Source organism: Aotus nancymaae, unplaced genomic scaffold (assembly GCF_030222135.1).
Source record: "Aotus nancymaae isolate 86718 unplaced genomic scaffold, 86718_ANA_hifiasm-v0.15.2.pri h1tg000029l, whole genome shotgun sequence".
Taxonomy (NCBI): Eukaryota; Metazoa; Chordata; class Mammalia; order Primates; family Aotidae; genus Aotus; species Aotus nancymaae.
Window position 1 is genome coordinate 3,329,437 of NW_026988442.1, and position 19,387 is coordinate 3,348,823.

The 19,387-nt window shown below is 40.1% G+C and overlaps 1 protein-coding gene across 2 annotated transcripts in view; it reads right to left on the reverse strand.

The window, feature by feature from the left end:
• Positions 1 to 19,387, reverse strand: part of PLCB1 (phospholipase C beta 1) — a 747,552-nt gene that overhangs the window by 167,426 nt on the left and 560,739 nt on the right. For both annotated transcript variants that reach the window (XM_064382245.1, XM_064382246.1), the window contains exons 11-13: positions 18,133 to 18,290; positions 7,262 to 7,344; positions 180 to 264 (exon numbers count right to left, since the gene is read on the reverse strand). In XM_064382245.1, the coding sequence (XP_064238315.1) occupies positions 180 to 264; positions 7,262 to 7,344; positions 18,133 to 18,290 (326 nt within the window). The remainder of the gene's footprint in view (positions 1 to 179; positions 265 to 7,261; positions 7,345 to 18,132; positions 18,291 to 19,387) is intronic.

Consider the following 19,387-nt stretch of genomic DNA (forward strand, 5'->3'; position numbering starts at 1 on the left):
AGGCACATCCTCTACCCTCAGCGGGGCCCACTGCTGGTATCTTTCATGTCAAAGATTTCTTCATCAACTGCATTAATCTTACCAAGAAACATAAACATGAAAAGGAAGTAAGTCTCCCCTCAACCTCATTCATTAATAACGCACGCATTCCTTCAAGGACACACATCAGAACTGCTTACTGGATATTTTTCCAGGGGCTCCATGAGAAGGGCATCCCCAAAGATCAGTCGGCAATATTCCGCCATCTTGGCTTGCTGCTTTGGGCTAAGGGAGAACAAGAACAGAAGAAAGAAGGCAGGAGGCTTATCCAAAGAGCATGAACGGGATTGCTTTGTGTTATTAACTACTGAAAGAATTAATTCTCAAATCCCACCAATCAGGATTGGCTTTTATCATCCTAGATCTTTATCCTAACTTATGTGAATTTAAGTAATATACCCAGGTAGACAGTGAAGACACTGATGTGTGAGGTGGTTCCCAAGGCAGACCTGCATAGACACAAGTGGAGGGGACAGCAGGTCATTTGCTGTCACTGGAGCCTTGAAATTCCCAGTTAGAGGCTCAGTCCCTTTTGTTTAACTCGCTGATTATAAGTCAATTGCAAGACACTTGGAGAAAGAACCCTTTCATATATCCATCTAAATTCTCGAGTAAAATTTGTAAATCACTGCTGCAAAAAAGTGTTTATGAGGAGATGAAAGAGGATGGATAAGGAAAGATGGCAGGGAGGGAGATCAATGCAGAGAGATGATGGAGAGAGAACAAGAGAGGGAGAGAATCTCAAAATGTTAGAAAAGGGAAGATAGGCAAACTGTGTGCCACTTGGGGTAGGGGTCCTGGAGGAAAGATAAAAGCAGCAGGCACCTTGGGGAAAGGTGTGTGCAACTCTTAGGTACATAATGGAAAAGCAAAGGTGGTATTACTCTGAATATGTTGCCAGTAGGAAACTGCTATAATGGAAAAAGGCTGGTGCTGCAGGGTTTGCTGAGCTGAGGTCCAGGGTCTGAACCACTCTGGGTCTATAAAATGAGGAGGATAATAACTGTTCTTGGAAAGGGACAGAGGATGCTGAGAAGATGAAATGAAGTAATGGATGCAAACGCCTTTGAAACATTAAAAGAGCAGAGTAAATGTAAGATGATTCCACTGTTACAAGGTGGCATCCGCCAGCCAGACTAGACAAACTCTACGCCCAGTAACTTGTAAACACAGCTGATATAGGGGAACATTCATATTCTTTCAATGCTACTGCTTCCCTTGACCTTTCAAAAAGCAATATATTTTTTTCTTATTTTGTGGAATGTTAAATATCATTATAAAGTATCCAATTCCTTTGGGTTTTATGGACTATGAATTTGATCTACAGTCTGTCGAACTTGATTTTCAATAGTTATCTCTACATGTTGCAATGATAATACATTTTAGCAGAACTATGACTGTACTAAGAATACGTAACGGTGATGAAAAGCCTTCTTGATGAAAATTCAAATCGATCATAATATGTGACTCTTCTTTTCATTCCCTTTTCCATGAATGTTTAAGCCTGGTTCATGGACTGTTTTGTTTTTTTTTTCCTGATGTTGGTGGGGTGGTATTGAGGGTTCAAATCATATTGCAATGGTCCACAGGGAAAGTCACTTTTTGTATTCCCTTTTTTCTTCTTTTTTAAAAGAACATGTGCTTTGGAGGGGCAAGTGAGTTCTCTGGCATTTGAATATGAACTTCCAAAGTCACTGCTTTCTTAGAACTGCAGGGAGAGGCTAAGAAGAGAGTCAAATGACTTGCAAAGTCCTCCGCAGAAACCTTGCCCTTTTTCACCAGGCCTCTCCCATCCAAGTACTAACCAGGCCCGACCCTGCTTAGCTTCCGAGATCAGACGAGATCGGGCGCGTTCAGGGTGGTATGGCCGTAGACCACGAGGCCTCTCTTGGCCTGTATGAGAGCTTACTAAATGGCTTATGCAGCCATCAGAATAAACTGCCACATTCCTCAGCAGTATTAGGGAGAAAAGAAAAACTGCTAATCAGAGGATTGACCCTGAAAAGCACTGGAGGACACTGCTGAAGGATAAGTCATTAGAAACTGTGTCTATGAGACCTTTGGGAGCAGGCAGAGAAGTGGCTACTTGGTAGGGCCAGCCCCGGGCATCCTTGGTTTCAGGTGTTCTTCCTCCAATGATAACTTGCACAGGGGTTCAACCAGGTCAGCCTGCACTGTGGCTGCTGCTGATAAGAAGTACATTTGTGCTGGTATGACATGTTCCAGAGTGCACTAAAGAAATGGCCAAGCCCTCCATTTCCCTTTCACAGCAGAGCGCTATTCAATACCATGGAGCTTTACTTCTCTAAGAGTGGCCACTGAACCATCAGCATCGTCATCACCAGGAGCTTGTTAGAAATGCAGATTCTGAATCAGAGACTCCGGGACAGTGGAGTCCAGGAGTCTGCATCTTAACAAGCCTTCTTGATTCTGGTGTGTGTTCAAGTTTGAAAACCACTGTGACTGATTAAAATAAGTCAACAGGTGCCAAAGTAGACGACATTTTTCCTTAATGTTGGAAATTGGGAGCCTCAAATTATCTTTGCTCAAACACCTGGAGTGAAAGCAAGGAGTTTTACCTGAATGCCCTGCTCTCAGGATTTTCCAGGGGACCATATTCTCTCCAGTAGAGGAATTTCAGAGAGATGTCCCAAATATCCCCAAACAGGTATCCTCTGTCAGGCAGTCCCCAAATCAGATAAAGATTTTACTGGAGCCATGATTATCACTCAATTCCACTAAGGAATCACCTGAGCTGTTAATACTGCAGGTGACAGGATCAAGTCCACAGTCCCCTGATTCATGTAGCTGGGACAAAAGCCTTGGAATATGCATTTTAAGCCAGCCTGTAGATAATTCTGATGCAGGTGGTTAATAAATCATGGTGGTTAGAGCTTAGCGTTTCCATTTCATTCACATCACCTGGGGTCTTATTAAAATAAAGAGTCCAAAACAGAGTCTGGGGTGGGGCCCAGGACTCAGCTGAAGCTCTAACAAGCTCTCCAGTGATGCAGACACTGCTGGTTTGAGGACTGCACTTTAAAGAGCAAGAATCTATGTTTAACTTAGACATTTAGAACCCTCCTCAGGGCTCGGCGCAGTGGCTCACAACTGTAATCCCAGCACTTTGGGAGGCCAAGGTGGGCGGATCACCTGAGGTCAGGAGTTCGAGATCAGCCTGGCTAACATGGTGAAACCCTGTCTCTACTGAAATACAGAAGTTTGCTGGTCATGGTGGTGCATGCCTGTAATTCCAACTATTCAGGAGGCAGGAGAATTGCTTTAATCTGGGAGGCAGAGGTTGTAGTGAGCTGAGATTGCATCACTGCACTCCTGCCTGGGTGAGAGAGAGACTCTGTCTCAAAAAAAACCAAAAAAACAAAACCAAAAACAAAAACCTGCCTCAGAATCAACTGAGATGGACAGAACAAGCAAAAAGCGAAATGAGCCATTTGGTAATCAGACTATTCATGTTCTCAATATACATACATGCACGCCCACCTGAGGGAACTAAATCAGAGCAGAGAGCAAATTGAATTGAAAAAGCCAGAGGAAAACAAACCGACTTTAATTGTGGGTCAGAACTGCAGAAATAAAAGACATTAAAATTGCAATTAGCAAAAAACTAAATCCTGAAGTGTTTAGAGCATCAATATCAGCTACCACGGAGATGAAGTGAGAGGAAAAAAAAATGACAAATGCATTTTGAACTTCAGGTCATAGCAGACATTTCTGAGCATAATAAAATACTCCTAAGGTGTGGGTATCTGGGACAAGAGGTCAGTTTTCTGACCGAGGAGCTTGCCTGATTTCTTGGGGGTAAATCCTCGAAGTTGAACTACACCAACCTCCTTCCCTATCAAGGGAGAATCTGCAATCCACAGCAATTAAGAACTTCTTCAAAATCTCACAGTTTTCTGTGGCTGAACATGGGTAAAAGTTACTTCACTTGAATTTGGTGAATTCTTTTTATAAAAGTGCTAGTTCACAAGTAGGACGTCAGTCAAGTAGGGCTTTAAAAAATATATTTTCAAGTCTTATTTCTAGAAATTCTAACTCAGGGTAAGGCTGTAGCTCAGGAATCTGCATTTTGAAGACACTTCATGGGATTCTGATGTAGCAACAGGATACATGAAAGCAGCTAATAGGTGATTTCAGATATTGGGTGAGAAAACCAGAAATTTCAGTGACTTTTCTTTTTTCTAGTGTAAATTTGTTTTGGATGTGTGGCCCAAGTGAGCTGGGTCCAGAGTTCTGAATCTGAAATTCCATATATGCACACACAGGGGAATAAAATAGTTCACCAGAGATGCCAAATAGGTGTCAGATATCTTGATGGTCTATTCCGAGGTCACTGTGTTGAGAAGGATTCTGAGATTACTTTCAGGTTTAGCGGGAGAGAGTGCTGCTACTGCCTGCTACAGATTCCGGGGCTAGATGAGGTGGCTCTCAAGTCCAGCACAACATTTTACCAGCAAGGGGAAAGCTTATTGGTTTTCTCTGGGTGTGTGCTAGCCTCCCAGGAAAGAACGGTGGCTGAGCAGTTTTGATATCTGAAGGACAAGGGAAATATGAAGCAAGCAACGTCCACCCACTTCCTCCACAATAGAATTTTATCTTTTACTATTTCACTGCCATTACATTATCTCAGTGGCTTGGGACACAATCATGGCATCCTGGAAAGGCTGTTTTCCTGTTTTCTTTTGCCACATGTGAATTATTAATGAACTTTTAATAGCTAAATTTATTACTTTTAAGCCAGTAAGGGCAGTACAATGGCACTAGTCTGCGCATGATGCAGAAATTAGTTTTCATGTCCAGTTTTGGATCTCTAAATGACTGGTGTGAAAAACTGCAAAAAACATCCTATATTTAAGGTTTACAAACCATAGAGGCCAACATTTGCTGAGCATTGCTTGGTGGATACTCTGGTTGTCTGAATTTGATGTTTTGAAGGCTCATGATGCTTCTGTTTAGGCATAGGAGATGTGTTGGTTAAAAGTGTGAGCTTTGAAGCCACACTAACTGGACTGGAATCCCCTCTCTGTCACATTTTAGCTACATGGCCTTGAGCAAGTTACTCTTCCTCTTTAGGACTCAGCTTTAACATCTATAAAATGGTGAGAATCATAATATTACTCATAGAAGCACCTGGGTTTGTGGTGAGGCTTACATGAGCTGAGGCATGCAAAATATTTCAAAAGCTGCTTGGCACAAAGCAAATATTTAATAAAGGTTAGCTGTTATATTGTTGTTGATGGTGATGGTTGATATTTTTCTGGCTATGTCAAGGGGAAGCTCAATTTAGCAGGTGTGACAATACAGAATGGAACCATAGCCTTTCATTTTGTCTAATTTAAATAGAAACATCTCTTTAAGAAAATAAATATGCCAGATGCCCTTCTTTTATTTTTAAAAAAATTAAAATACATCCTCAAGTCTGGAAACTACAAGGCCTGAAAGAAAAGTGCTAAAGTATTGTGATATGGTTTGGATCTGCAGCCTCGCCCAAATCTCATGTCAAATTGTAACCCCCAATGTTGGAAGTGGGGCCTGGTGGGAGGTGATTGGATCATGGGGGTGATTTCTCAGGTTTGACACCATCCTCCTTGGTGCTGTTGTTGTGATAGTGAGTTTTCATGAGATCTGGTTGTTTAAAAGCATGTGACACCTCCCCATTCTCTCTCCGTCCTCCTTCTGCCATGTAAGATTCCTGTTCCCGCTTTGTCTTCTACCATGAGTAAAAGCTCCCTGAGGCCTCCCCAGAAGCAGATGCCACCAAGCTTCCTGTACAAACTACGGAATTGTGAGCCAATTAAACCTCTTTTCTTCATAAATTACCCCATCTCTGGCATTTCTTTATAGCAGTGCAAGAATGGACTAATACATATTGTTACAACCCAATTACAAATGAACGGACAGAAATGAGAAACTGTTTAACAGAGTCAATTGCAAAGCAGAGCCGTCACAGCAAACCAGGTATTAAATACAGCTACCAAAGAGGCGACCCTTTGAGTAAGAACAGAAGTAGCATGGAACAGAATAAATTCCTCTCTCTTCATTTGACTCTTAGAAGCGTTGGAGAAACCGTATGCCAAAGGATTACATCATTCACTGGATGATTGTTGCATAATGAAACAGAACCACAAGCCAGTAAATGTAATATGGATTTCCAGAGGGCAAATTCAAAAAATACAGATAATTATAAAATTGGTTCCTTTGAAATAACGTTTCTCCATATTGACAAATTATCACACTTAACTACTTAGAAATTCTTCAAGCTGAAATTTGCTCACGACCAATCTGCATCTTTAAGATTTAGTGAATTCTTTAAGAATTAGAGAATTGAAGCATGTGTTGCAAATTACCGGGACAAAGAGGCTCAGTGACCTGGGAAACACTCTCAATAGGAAGGAGGGTAAAAGGAAACTTGTAATCCAAATTAGGACAGGTGCTGCTGGCTTTTAGTTGAAAAATCTAGCTTAGGTTCTTGAAATGAAAGAGAGGGCTTTCATTCTATATGGAGAAGAATCTTTCATTCTGAAGCTCTTTAAAGTGAGTAACTACATGATAAACTAATATACATCTATTAGATATAAATATGTCTCTGGTAATTTATGATAAAATGAATATAAAACAGTGAAGTCAAAATAACATTTTCTTTGTGTAGCTTGGCAATAAGTACAGGCTATTTTGAAATTGGCAAATATAAATATTAACAGGGAAAGACACTGAAAATGGGGAAGATGGAGGTTTGGTGAACTGAGTTCTGTGTAAGTGGAAAGTAATTCACAGCTCTCCCTCCACCTGCCACAAGGTGAGGGCACTGCCCATTTTAAGGTGATGAAATGGACTCAAGTTGTGTGCAATAGAAGGAGCTAATGAAGGAGGGTTATAAAAGCGGCCCACAGCACCCCAAATCTATAACAGAGACATATATTATGTAAGAAAACATGTTCCACTGCGTTGCAAAAAGAAGAGCTCTTAATTTAAAAACCATACTATGATATGAAAATGGATCCTACAAGTCCAGTGGATTATTTTAATGTTGATTATATTTAAATGAATTTCACCATATACAAATGAAAACATGCCAGTTAATATATAACATGATTGAAGAACACCATTAATAATATCAAATAATCTTAAATCTGATAAAAAATATTTCTCAGTATGACCCATTCTGGAAAAAGACTTTTTCCTGAAGGTGTTGAATACTTACGAATCCACATGGTTCTCAAATGAAAGGAGAATTGGAAAAGGTGAAGTCTTAAACGCACACTCCGCAATTGCCTCTATCACTTCCTAAAAATGAGAACACATGCATATTCAGTATGCCAGAATTTTTAATCTGTATATTCTTCAGGGGTATTAAATAGTTGTCTTTTCCATTCAGAGAATTGTATCAAATGGCTTGAAATGGCTAGAAGGGATTTTGAGGGCCGCTGGACAGTGGTATTTCTGACTCTTGATTCTGCAACGGATTAAGATGATTGGATTTTGGTGGAGGGGAGACAGAAATGCCAAGGAGAGGAGTCTCCTATTAATTGAATCTATTTTTTTAATAATGAAATAAATCTAATCATATTATAAACACTTTGGACAGGAAGAGAAGGCAAAAATTTTCACCCACAAATCCACTTTCTGAACCAAACCATTGTTAGCATTTCATTATATTCACTTCTAGTCTGTTTCTCATGTATTTATATAACTTAGTTTTAATTACAGAATATACTTAAGTTGTATTTTTAGAAAGCATTGTTCTTGAGATGTAACTTTTTTGAGATATAATCTGCCCATTGAACGTGTACAGTTCAATGTTTTTTAGTATATTCACAGAGTTATGTGAGCATCTCCCAATTTAAGAACATTTTTATCGCCTCAGAAAAAGACCATGTATCCACTAGCAGTCACTCCCGATTCCTGCACCCCACCCCACACACCTAGTCCCAGGCACCCATTCATCCACTTTATGTCTTCAGAGATTTGCCTATTCTAATTATTTCATATAAATGTAACCATACAATATAAGGCTGTTTGTGCCTGCCACCTTTCACTCAGCATGCTTTCAAAGTTCATCCATGTTGTAACATGCATCAGTACAATTTTCAATCTGTATTTAAAAAAATGTATGTCACAAGTTTCAATATATGTACAAAATTGTAGAAAGTAAAGGTATCAAAGTTGATTTAACCATTCCCCGACTGTTGGACAGGTACGTTTTCAGTGTTGTCATTCAAATAATTCTACAAAGAACATCCTCATTTTTTTCTCTAATATCTTGAATGATTTTCTGGGAATGAATTCTAAGAAGGGGAATTCTTGATTTAAGAATATGAATACTCTTTTAGTCCCTCATGTATCTTCAAATTACTTTTCATTTTGGATTGCTGAGAGTAATGCATGCAGGACCAGATTTCAATGCATATTCACCACTTTTGGGCATTATTTTTAAAAATTATTTTCTTATTTAACTGGTAGTAAAGTGCAGTCTCATTTATTGTTTAATTATGTCACTTACAGAAGTAGTGGTTTCATATTCCCATATGCTTCTTTTTAGTTACATTTATTCTTTCCATATTCTCCCTTCAAGTAGGGATTTCCACTCCTATTCTTTATGCCTGGGCCTTTTCTGCTATCATCTCTACTTTCTCTATTCGATACATAGTGTTCCTTATATCCACTCCTGAAAGCTATTTCCCTCGCCCAGAGTATAAATAAAGCTTTCTAATTCTGTACTACATTTGCATAGATCCTCTAAGAAGGATTTGCCTTCCTGGAGCGAGAAGAATCACTCTTACTGTTCCTTAGAAATGAACTCATAGATTATCTTTCATACATAATCAGTTTAACTTTTATGATAGTTGAGTCTGTCAAAAAAAGCAAGCACTATAAAAGGCAAGCTGTATCAAGATTTTAAATGCTTTATTTGAGTTATTTGAGCATAGGCTTTTGATTCAAACAGACTTTTGAATCCTTGCCTCTGAGACGTATAAGCTGTGTGACCTTGAGAAAATCACTTAATGCTTCTGCATGGTGGTTTGCTGATCCATAAAGTGGGGGCAACAAACTTCACAGATCTTTTGTGAAGATGCAGCAAGAGGAGGCAAAGGACTCAGCTCCTGATGTATTCTCGATTCAACTAAGGTGCAGAGATATTAACTGACTTGCCTTAAGTGATAGAGAAAAGAATCCAAGATTAAACCCCAGGAAGGTTTGTCTGACTCTAGAGCTTATCAATACCTAACCATTGCAGTAACTTCCATGCAGCTAATAATCTTAGCCAGCTAAGGGCAAAGCCCTCAAAAAGAACTGAGAATAGAGGTCATCAAGTGGATACTAAGTGTGAAAAAAGGGACTGGATTTTGTTTATTTCATAAATTTGGCACTAATGTATCAGATAAAGGATAAATACAGTAGAGTCATTCTCGCCTCCTCTCCTTCTCTCACACTTTTCAGTTCATCAGCATTCTTGTCCAAAATAGATCCAGAATACAGTCAAGTGTCAGCACCTCCACTGCTATCATCCTGATACAAAAACCACTGCAATGACTGCTATGGTAGATTTTATCATTGTTCCCACATATATGCTTCCCCCTTCCTTTGTGAGGATCCTGTCTACACACTCTGTTGACCATAGCCTTGGCAGTGTGTTTTATTTTGGCCAAGGGCCTGTGTGGGAAAATGACATGTGCTGCTGCTGAGTAGAGTCTTGAAGACCCATCATGTCGTCATCCTGCTGTTTCTCTTCTCCCCTCCCAAGAGCCCAGTGATATCATAGATGGGGGTTGTTCTTTCAATATGAATTCCAAACAATAGCAATCAGAGCAACAGCTGACATCGAACCTGAGTGAGAAGTAAATCTCTGTGGTTGTAAATCACTGTGATCCTGGGGGTATCTTATCATTGCAGCCATGCCTAGGAGAAGCTGACTGACTTTTGACTGCTTTCCTGGCTTCTAGTGCTTGCTGCTGTATTCCACACCAAAGCCAGTCATTACTCCTAAACATGAGTAGACAGTTTCACTCCTTTTTATAAACTTTCCAGTGACCTCCCATTTCACATGGAATGAAATCCAACATAATCTACACAGCCTAACTTGATCTGACACCTGCCATTTCCTTAAATTCATCTCCTTTTCCTCTCCCTCTCAGGCATCTGGATACAGTCCATTGATCTTGTTGCTTTTCTTTGAATATATCAAGGATGCTTTCATCTCACCGTCTTTGCACTTGTTCCTTCAGTCAAAAATACTCTTACATGAAATCATGATTTACTGTGTTACTTTGGGAGTAAGCAACAGCACCTGTGCCTAAGCATCACCTTACCAAAGGCCTGCCTCCACCAGCCAGACAGCATAACTCAGCTCTCTCTTTTCCTCGCCCACTGACTTAGATTGCTTTAACAGCATGTTTCTATGTACCACATCTTTGTGTTTATTTTGATTTATCTTTCCTCACCAGATAGTGTAAGATTCTTGAGGTAAGAACTAGTTTTCTTCACTGTTCTGCTAAGGTACATTCTAGATGCTCATGAAATACTTTCAAATGGATGAATGAACTCCTAAGATGTGACAGAAGAGAAACAATCTATCAATTTGCATTCCCATTTATTGTTCTATTGACTAGTTCAGAGGTCAGAACACAATTTTTATAAATGACTAGGTAGTATTTTAGGCTTTTCTGGTCATATGGTTTCTATTTCTTTGGTAGCTATTCAACTCTGCCTTTGTAGCTTGTGATGATTAATTGTATGTGTCAACTTGACTGGGTCATGGGGTACCCAGATATTTGGTTAAATGTTCTTCTGGGTGTCTCTGTGAGGGGTTTCTGGATGAGATTAACATTTGAATTGATAGACTGAGTTAAGCGGCTTGCCCTCCCTAATATGGGTTGGCCTCATTTAATCCACTGGAAGCCTGAATAGGAAAAAAAAAAAAAGAGTAAAGGAGAATTTACTGTTTCTGCCTGACTGTTTTTGAACTGGGACATTGGTTTTCTTTTACCTTGAGACTTGGACGTGGACTGGAGCTTACACCATTAGCTCTCCTTATTCTCAGGCCTTTGGACCAGGACTGGTATTGTACCATGGTCAGCTGGGTCTCCAGCTTGCCAATTGCAGATCTTGGGATTTCTCAGCCTCCATAACCACATGAGCCAATTCCTTGGAGAGAGAGTCCAGACTAATACATAGCCCCAAAGCAGCCACAGATAATATATAAACGAGTAAATGTGGCTGTGTTCCAATAAAGCTTAACTCACAAAGGCAGATGGTAGGATAAATGTGGCCTGCACAAGACAGTTTGTTGACCCTTGCACTAGTCTGATCACTGGCTTAAGCAAAGCTTAAAACTTGATTGTAACCAAAGGTAAATCAAAGGTATTTGGTTAATCATTTAGTTATACTTAAAGTATTAAGCAAAGCTTAAAAGTTGATTGTAACTAAAGGTAAATTGTATTACAGAAGGTTGAATGTTGATTCATACTCAATAGCCAGATTAACTTTTTAACACCTCCGTGGCTGTAATTTGCAATAAACATTGAGCCTTAAATTTTAAAAAAGTCCTTCAAAGATACATGTAAATAAAAGTATAATTAGTCTTGCTAATAACTTTTCTTTTTTCTTTTTTTTTTTTTTTTCCAAACAAAGTCTTGCTCTGTTGCCCAGGTTGGAATACAGTGGTGTGATCTGGGCTCATTGTAACTTCTGCCTTCTTGGTTCAAGCCATTCTTGTGCCTCAGCTCCCAGGCAGTTGGGACTACAGGTACGTACCACCATGCCTGGCTAATTTTTTGTATTTTTAGTAGAGATGGGGTTTTTGCCATGTTGGCCAGGCTGGTTTCAAACTTCTGACCTCAAGTGATCCGCCTGCCTCAGGCTCCCAAAGTGCTGGGATTACAGGTATGAGCCATTGCGCCCAGCCATCTCTGCTAACTTTTCTGATGATGGCTGTCTTCCTTGTCTGCTTGAGAACTTCTCCAGCTGCCTTTAATATGGAAAGTGGATTGTAGGCTCCTCTCATTGGTATTCAGGTCAAGGAAAGTCAAATCTGACAGTGGTTAAGACCGAACCCTACTCTCCTCCTCTAATTTAGAAAGTGGGTATTTGGCTCCAGGTCAAATCTGTCTCATATCTTCCTTTATCTTTGGCTGACAAAATGCCAGTGCTTCTCTGGGCCTGCTTTTAGACTTGTAGGGAGTCCATGCCCTTCCATCTTCCTAGCTCCGTGGGTTTGGTTCTCTCTTCCCACAGTAGGGATGCTAGTGTGGTCTGAACTACAGTGAGGCCACTGGGGTTCCTAGATTTTCCTGTCTCGCTTCTCCTACTTTTCCCTTTGTCCTTCCTCTGGCATTGTGCAGTTCTGATTTTGTGTGCTTGACTCAGGACTCAAGTTTGCAGTGGAACATCCAATCCCATCTATTGTTCCCTTCTCTGCTCCTACTGGGCCCCTAACCAAGGTCTGGGCTGTGTTTAGTTTACTACAGTTTGGGCTTTTGGCACCTTCCTGGAGGTGAAGCGGACTCCATGGGTTGAGTGTGGAGGATGCCCACACCTTCTACCATGGTAGCCTAACAGATGACTTATTTCAGACCCCTACCTTCGCTCTGGCTTAATATGTCCATGCCTATGTTATATTTACAGAAAGCTAGCTAATATTTGTCTTTTAAGCATTTCGATGAAAATATCAAAAGATAACATTTATAGAGTAGTCACTGCATGCCATGCATTGTTTTAAGCAATATTTGTGTATTAAGTAGGGTTATTGAATGCTTACTTACAACCACCCCAGGAGGTAAGCACTATTATCATCTCCATTTTGCTGATAGCAAAGGAAACTTGCACTGGGAAGGAAGCTTCTGCAAGGTTTTGCAGCAACTGAATGGAATAGCTGGTACTGGACCCCTGGCTGTCAGCTTGAGTAGCATCCTTACCCTCTGTGCTCACCTTTCCCTCTTTCCCAGTCATCCTTCTCCCTTCTGTCTCTGTTCACCACTCCCCATCTCTTCCACAACTTTAGCTAACAGCTTAGGAAACCTTTTCAAGTCATTAAACCAGAAAAAAAGATTACTAAATTTCATCTAATAATTTTAGTTGGGAGAAACTGAAAACTTTAGAAGTTCCACTGGAGAACTTTCATGCTTTTGTGTCTTTGAAATATTTTGTATGGTGTGCATGATCAGTCAGGATGAGAAAGCCAGTTTTAGCTTTTAAGTTTCACTCTTTCATATTTGCTATAATTGGTGGTCATTGGATGTGAAAGTACGGTAATGCTCCACTGCTCCTTATCAAGCTGAAACTGTTTTTCAGAGACTTGCAACACAGATTCAATAATCTATAAACCATATGGTTCAATTATTAAACTCCAGTGGGACAAACTGCCCTTGAAATCCTTTATCTTTGACATACAACAGTAGGGTGTATTTGGATATCTATTTTAATATGTCCATTTAGGTAGCAGTGAAATTGCATCCTAAATTATTATTTCTCTCAGGGAATGAATGATGCTTTATTTTCAGAAATGCTCGATTTAATCTACTCAAATTTAATACATTTTCCTCATATATTTTATTACATTACCCAATTTTCCATCCTGTATAATTGCTGGTTAAAAGGAAGCTGCCTGAAGGGAGATAAACCACCCCGGGAAGGAGGTGGGTGGGTGGTGTCAAGCGTAAAGAGAAAGGTAGGAGAAGAGAGAATGAAGACCAAGTGGTGAACTGCTAGGTGATGGCCACCAGGAAGGCTAAGGTGATGAGGCATAGAAGCAGATACATAAGATAAATAATAAGGCCAGCCTACAAAATATAAAACCCTTCATAAAGAGGCTGAATGTCTCCTTTCCCAGAACATAACTTTTTATTTTGACCCATCCAGTAAACAGGGAGCAAATGCCAGTAGGATCTCTTGCTTTTGGGATCCATCACACAGCTTTTCAGATCACACATACTGAAAGCAGATACACTGGATGACATAAAATTGAACTCTGCAATCAGTTTATTTTGCTGCTGCACTGTGCAGTATAGCTGTAGAATACGCTCTAATTATACTGTGAATATCTGGCCCAAATGTTCAGGGCAGCTAAAACTGGCAAATGCTGGGGGAATGTTTTCCCTGCCTACCATCATATTCTGTGTAGGATGGAGAAAGACAAATTCACTTATCTGATGAGCAGAGGCAAGAAAGATTAAAAATGAAGGTTATGCTATATTTTATCTACTTGCTTTGGGAAGGGAAAATTCATTCAAAAACATTTATGAGCACCTCCTATATGTCAGGTTCTGCTCAAAGAAGAGAACTTGGGACAGATGAGGTAACAGAACAAAGAGCCCTGTCTGTGGAACTTACGCATTAATAGAAGAAGAGACAATAAACAAGGAATTAAGCAAATTAAGCAGAATGTTAGAAGGTGATATGAAAAGTGCTTCAGGAAAATACAGTACTATAAAGTGGGATTGTAGGGGGTTATGTCAGTGGTGTGGGGAGTGGGAGTGATTGCTGGTGACAGTATTAAATAGATCAGTCCCAGGAGGCCTTACTGAGAAGGTGACATTTGAGGAAGGCTTCAAGGAGGGAAGGGAAGAACCAGGCAGATACCTATGGGAAGAGCATTCCAGGCAGAGGGAAGAGCCTGTGCAAAGGTTGTGAGGTGGGACCAGCCTGGCACAGCCAAGGAACAGCAAAGTCAGTATAGTTGGAGCCCATTGGGTGAGGGGGAAAGCAGTAAGAAACAAGGTAATGAGGGAATTGGAGATTATGTAGGGCTTTGTGCCCTGTTTCCCTTCTAACTCTTTCTTACAAAGTCACCTTACACACTGGGTTCTGGGAAAGCAGACTGCATGCTAATAATCATGCAAGCAGTGTTGGAACTAGGATGAGGCAAGAGAGGCAACTAAGTGCAAAATTTAAAGAGACACTCATTTTCTAGTGCCAACTCTGTGCTAACACAACCTTGAGAGCAAAGGCTGTCTTAAATTTTACTTGCTGGGAGACTTACTTGCCTTCCCCTAGTCTCAGTCCTGATGCAAAGCATCCCTGCTACTGTTTATCTGTCTGCAAAATAGGTTGACATTTCTACTCCCACATCCATCCTCACCCACTATCACCAACCCACATCGCAGCCAGAACTGTCTATCCTGCTATGTGCATTAGCAGGAGGAATAGCTGGAAAAACCAACTGGGATGATGAATTCACCCCTCTCTTTAGCCATCCTGGTCACCTCCCCACTCCCAACTCTAGCAGATAGAGAAAGAAGGAGTATTCTGGGTTAGATTTAGTCTTTAAGCCTCTCACTCACTGGCAAGTGTGTGGATATGGTTGAGAAGCCATGCTTCCAGAGCCAAGGAAGAGATGTTCAATCAGCCTGTGACTCTGGGATTACAGATGTAATTGAAGAACCACTTCTATGATGAAGTGCACAAGGAGAGTCACTCCAAGCTGACTTGATGGCAGGCAGAGGCCAACAAGCAAATGCTCCACATAAAATAAATATGCCTCAGGGTGTACTTGGTGTTTATTCTCCCCTGAGGAACTTAGAGAACTTGGAGGATTTTAAATTATTTTAAAAATGACAATTGCTCCTCACAATGTCTCTGGAGGGTAGACAGGGCCATGGCTTGGGGAGTGTGGCAGGTCTTCCTGGCAGTGGGACAGTGTGTGGTGCCACCAGCTCTCAGCTCCATCAAGGCGTGTTGTCTGCCATTCCAGGAGCATCATCATCCATCAACAGACAGATGAGCCCAAGCTGCACTGGCTCCACAACAGGGTCTTCTGTCTCTACTTTTTCTTAAAAAGCCCCACTATGTTCGTCTGGTATCTTAGGTAGTTGATAAAGGACAATAGCAAGGTCTGAGAGGGAGGGAGTGGGACTATGGAAATGAATTAAAAAAAAAAAACATTGATTTTCCACTTAAGAAAATGCAAGGGTTATAATAGTGCTCAATTTCAAGAACAGACATTGCTTTTAAAGATTTTGATGAGAATTAATGTCAACCCCATATTAAACTTGGTTGTAAAATTTAAGTGAAGGGTGCTATTTTCTCTAATTATTGCATTGTAGGCTAAGTTGAAGAAATTATGAAAAGTCAGACTCCTTAGGCACAATATAATACACATATTTTTAGGTGCAAATGATATTACTGCTGAAAATGTTTTTATTATTATCTATTATAGCAACTTTGATCAGAAAAATCCTTCTGTCTGAACAGAAACTTGCCTGTTCCTTGAAAATTTTGCTTCTTGTTAGCGGCTCTCTTTGATGATCACTGTTTATTTTCTCATATCTCAAATATTTCACAGCTAGAAGCTGGGGTTTGGGATCTTTTTTCTCTCAGTGCTACTTGTGAAACATTACCTTTCAATCTTCTAAAAAAAAATCCTAGTTCATATAAGGTAGCTAAATGAGTTTTTACCTCTTCTTCACTTCTGCCATCTACTGAGCCACCCCCATTCAGCAAAGAGTTGGTAAGTGGCTCATTGTCTTCTTCATCCAAAACTTTGTCATTAACCTTGGTGATGTTAACATTGAATTCATCCCATATTCTAGCTTCTCAGTATTCTGATCTTCCATTTTCAATGGCCTTGTCTCCACTCACCTTAGTTACCTACACACTTGGACTCTGTTTCCTTGGTTGATTCGGATAAGAATTGGTGACCCAGAGGCAATACTTCCCTGAGACCCACGTATCCCAGGCAATGGGGCTCATGCCTTGGGACCTAGTGCAAGAGGTTGTCCTCTGGCCCTTCTCTTCTGATTCCCGTTTAAAGGGGCAAAAAAGCCTGAGGCAGCCAAGAGAGCATGTTCCCTGAAGCCCAGACCTTCTTTCTCCTCACTCTCCAAGTACCTAGGACCCCAGATTTCCCCTACCCTAATAGCCCCAACCTGCTGGGGATAGTTGTTTGCCAGAGATGTGGACAGACCTTAGCTATTTGGGCTTGGGTGTCCATACACATGAATGTGTGGCCCTTTATGGTGCAAAATAGAGCTAAGGGTAGGAGAAGAGAGACCAAACACACCTCCATTCCTCACCAACAAGAATGACTGATGCATCTTTATCAACAACAGCTTTAGTCCTGCCTTCTAGATAGGATTTATTAAGATACCCTGTCATAGGATTGTTTCTGCTTCCCGACAGCACCCAATCTATAGCAAAATCCTTCTCCCCTGAATCATTTCCCAAATCACCTATTATAAGCCCAAGTCCTGCAAGTCTTCTCTAATACACATTTACTGAGACATCCCAGATCCCCACAACATGTGTGCTCCTTTGTTGTATGAGCAAATAATCCCAAGGTGACCATATGCATGCTCCTAGGGGTCTTTGACTGATAGATAACAACATTCTAAAATCTAGCATCACAGAATGGAATCTTATATAACAACTAACAGTAGTGATTATCATCATGATAAAGAAAGCAGAAAAAAATCTAGAGTTACATGAAACAATATCAATGAACCTTCTAAACGATGTGGAGTGAAAAAAGCAAGTCACAAAATAATACATACTATAGTGTGAATCAATTTACAAGTGAAAAAAAATTGGTGAAGCTACATCATTTAGGGCTGCACATAAATCTGTATTTTATGCTCTAGAGAAGTGCAAAGTAGGGACCACTGTAATAGTCAGGATGGTGGTCACCTCCGAGGGTAAGCAGGCCATTCTGATGGGAATAAATACATGGAAGTGTTTCAGGTACCCCCAAGTTTCTATTTCTTGATTAGATGGTAGTTACATGGATGCATATTTTATAGCCATTAGTTAAGGCATATAAATAAGTTGTCTGTATTCTTTATGTATATTTCACAAAAATAAAATGCAAGAAATTAAGAGTAAGAGTGCTAAAGAGGACAAGACAAATACATTGATACTTCCTTTCACAAGACAGTTTCCTTAGAATTTGGTTAGCATAAATTAATTCACCTGATGCCAATTATTCATGAATAAACAGCCACATTTTAGCCTCTGAAATTGCAAAGATGATTAACAGCCTTTGGATTTAATTGTGATCATTGGGACTTTCTACCTTAGGAGGCTTTAACCAAAAGGGATCAGGCGTCCCCAGCTGCCTCTCTTAGTAACATTCGTATACTCTACCTTGAAAGATATTTCAGTTGTCATGGTGAAGCCATGGGTGATGACAGGTTCCTCTTCCGCAGTCCGTCCCTTCCAGCAGTCCAGCTCCACACAGCGACAACCAGACAGGAGCACTTGGCGATACATCTCAACAGAGGAGTTTCCAGCCAGTTGGCCAGCTATAAAACACCAAAAAACAAACCCCAGATTCCCATGAAACAAGGAAGGCAGTGGTGCTTTCTTAGAAAGAGACTTCAATAACGGGAAAACAAAGAGTCTAAGAGCTGGAGCAGTTATTCTTTGCCTTTCTTCTGCCTCAACATAACAGAAGGTAATGGCACAATCTCAAATAGAATTCCTAGCAGTGCTTTGGGGAAAGATAAAAATAACAATGTAACAATAACAACGACGCATGTTTATTAACTATTCACCATGTGCCAATTACAGGTCTTTGGACTGTGTATCTATCAAACAATCTCTGTGGCATAACTGGGTTTTTTTTTTTTTTTAAATACCTATTTCACATAATAAAAATGGCACAGAGATCAGTTGCCCAAGTTTCCAATGCTAGGAAGTAGAAGATCCAGGACTATAGCATTGAAACACACTCTTTTCATTCTGACTGCCTCCCGATGAGAGTTTGTTGGAAGACTTTCTATTATATAAGTCAGCTGCCTCTGAAACATTTGCTGAAGGCGCAAATGCTGAGAAAAGCTAAATATTCTGTTTTTAAAAGTGTTCTTTTTGTAAAAATAAATTTAAATTAAACAAAGGAGTGTAAAACTTGTTCTCTAATAATTACAAAACATTGTTAAAAGAAACTAAAGAAGGCACAAATGAGTGGAAATACATCTCATGTTCATCAAGCAGAAGACTTGGTATTGCTAAGATGACACTACTCCCCACAGTCTAAAGATTCAATTCTTATTAAAATCTCACCAGGCTTTTTTTTTTTAATTGACAAGCTGATCCCAAGTTCATATAGAAATGTAAGAAACCTTAAATAGCCAAAAGCAATCTTGAAAAATAAGAACAAATTTGGAGGAATCACACTTCTCAAAACTTACAACAAAGCTACAGTAATCAAGACCATGTGGTACTGGCATAAAGATAGACATATAGATTAATGGAAATAGAATTGAGATTTCCAAAATAAACCCTCAATTTATGGTCAACTGACTTTCAACAATTGCCAAGACAATTCATTGTAGAAAGAATAGTCTTTTCAATAGAGTGTTGGGACAACTGGATAGCCACATGCAAAAAAAAAAAAAGA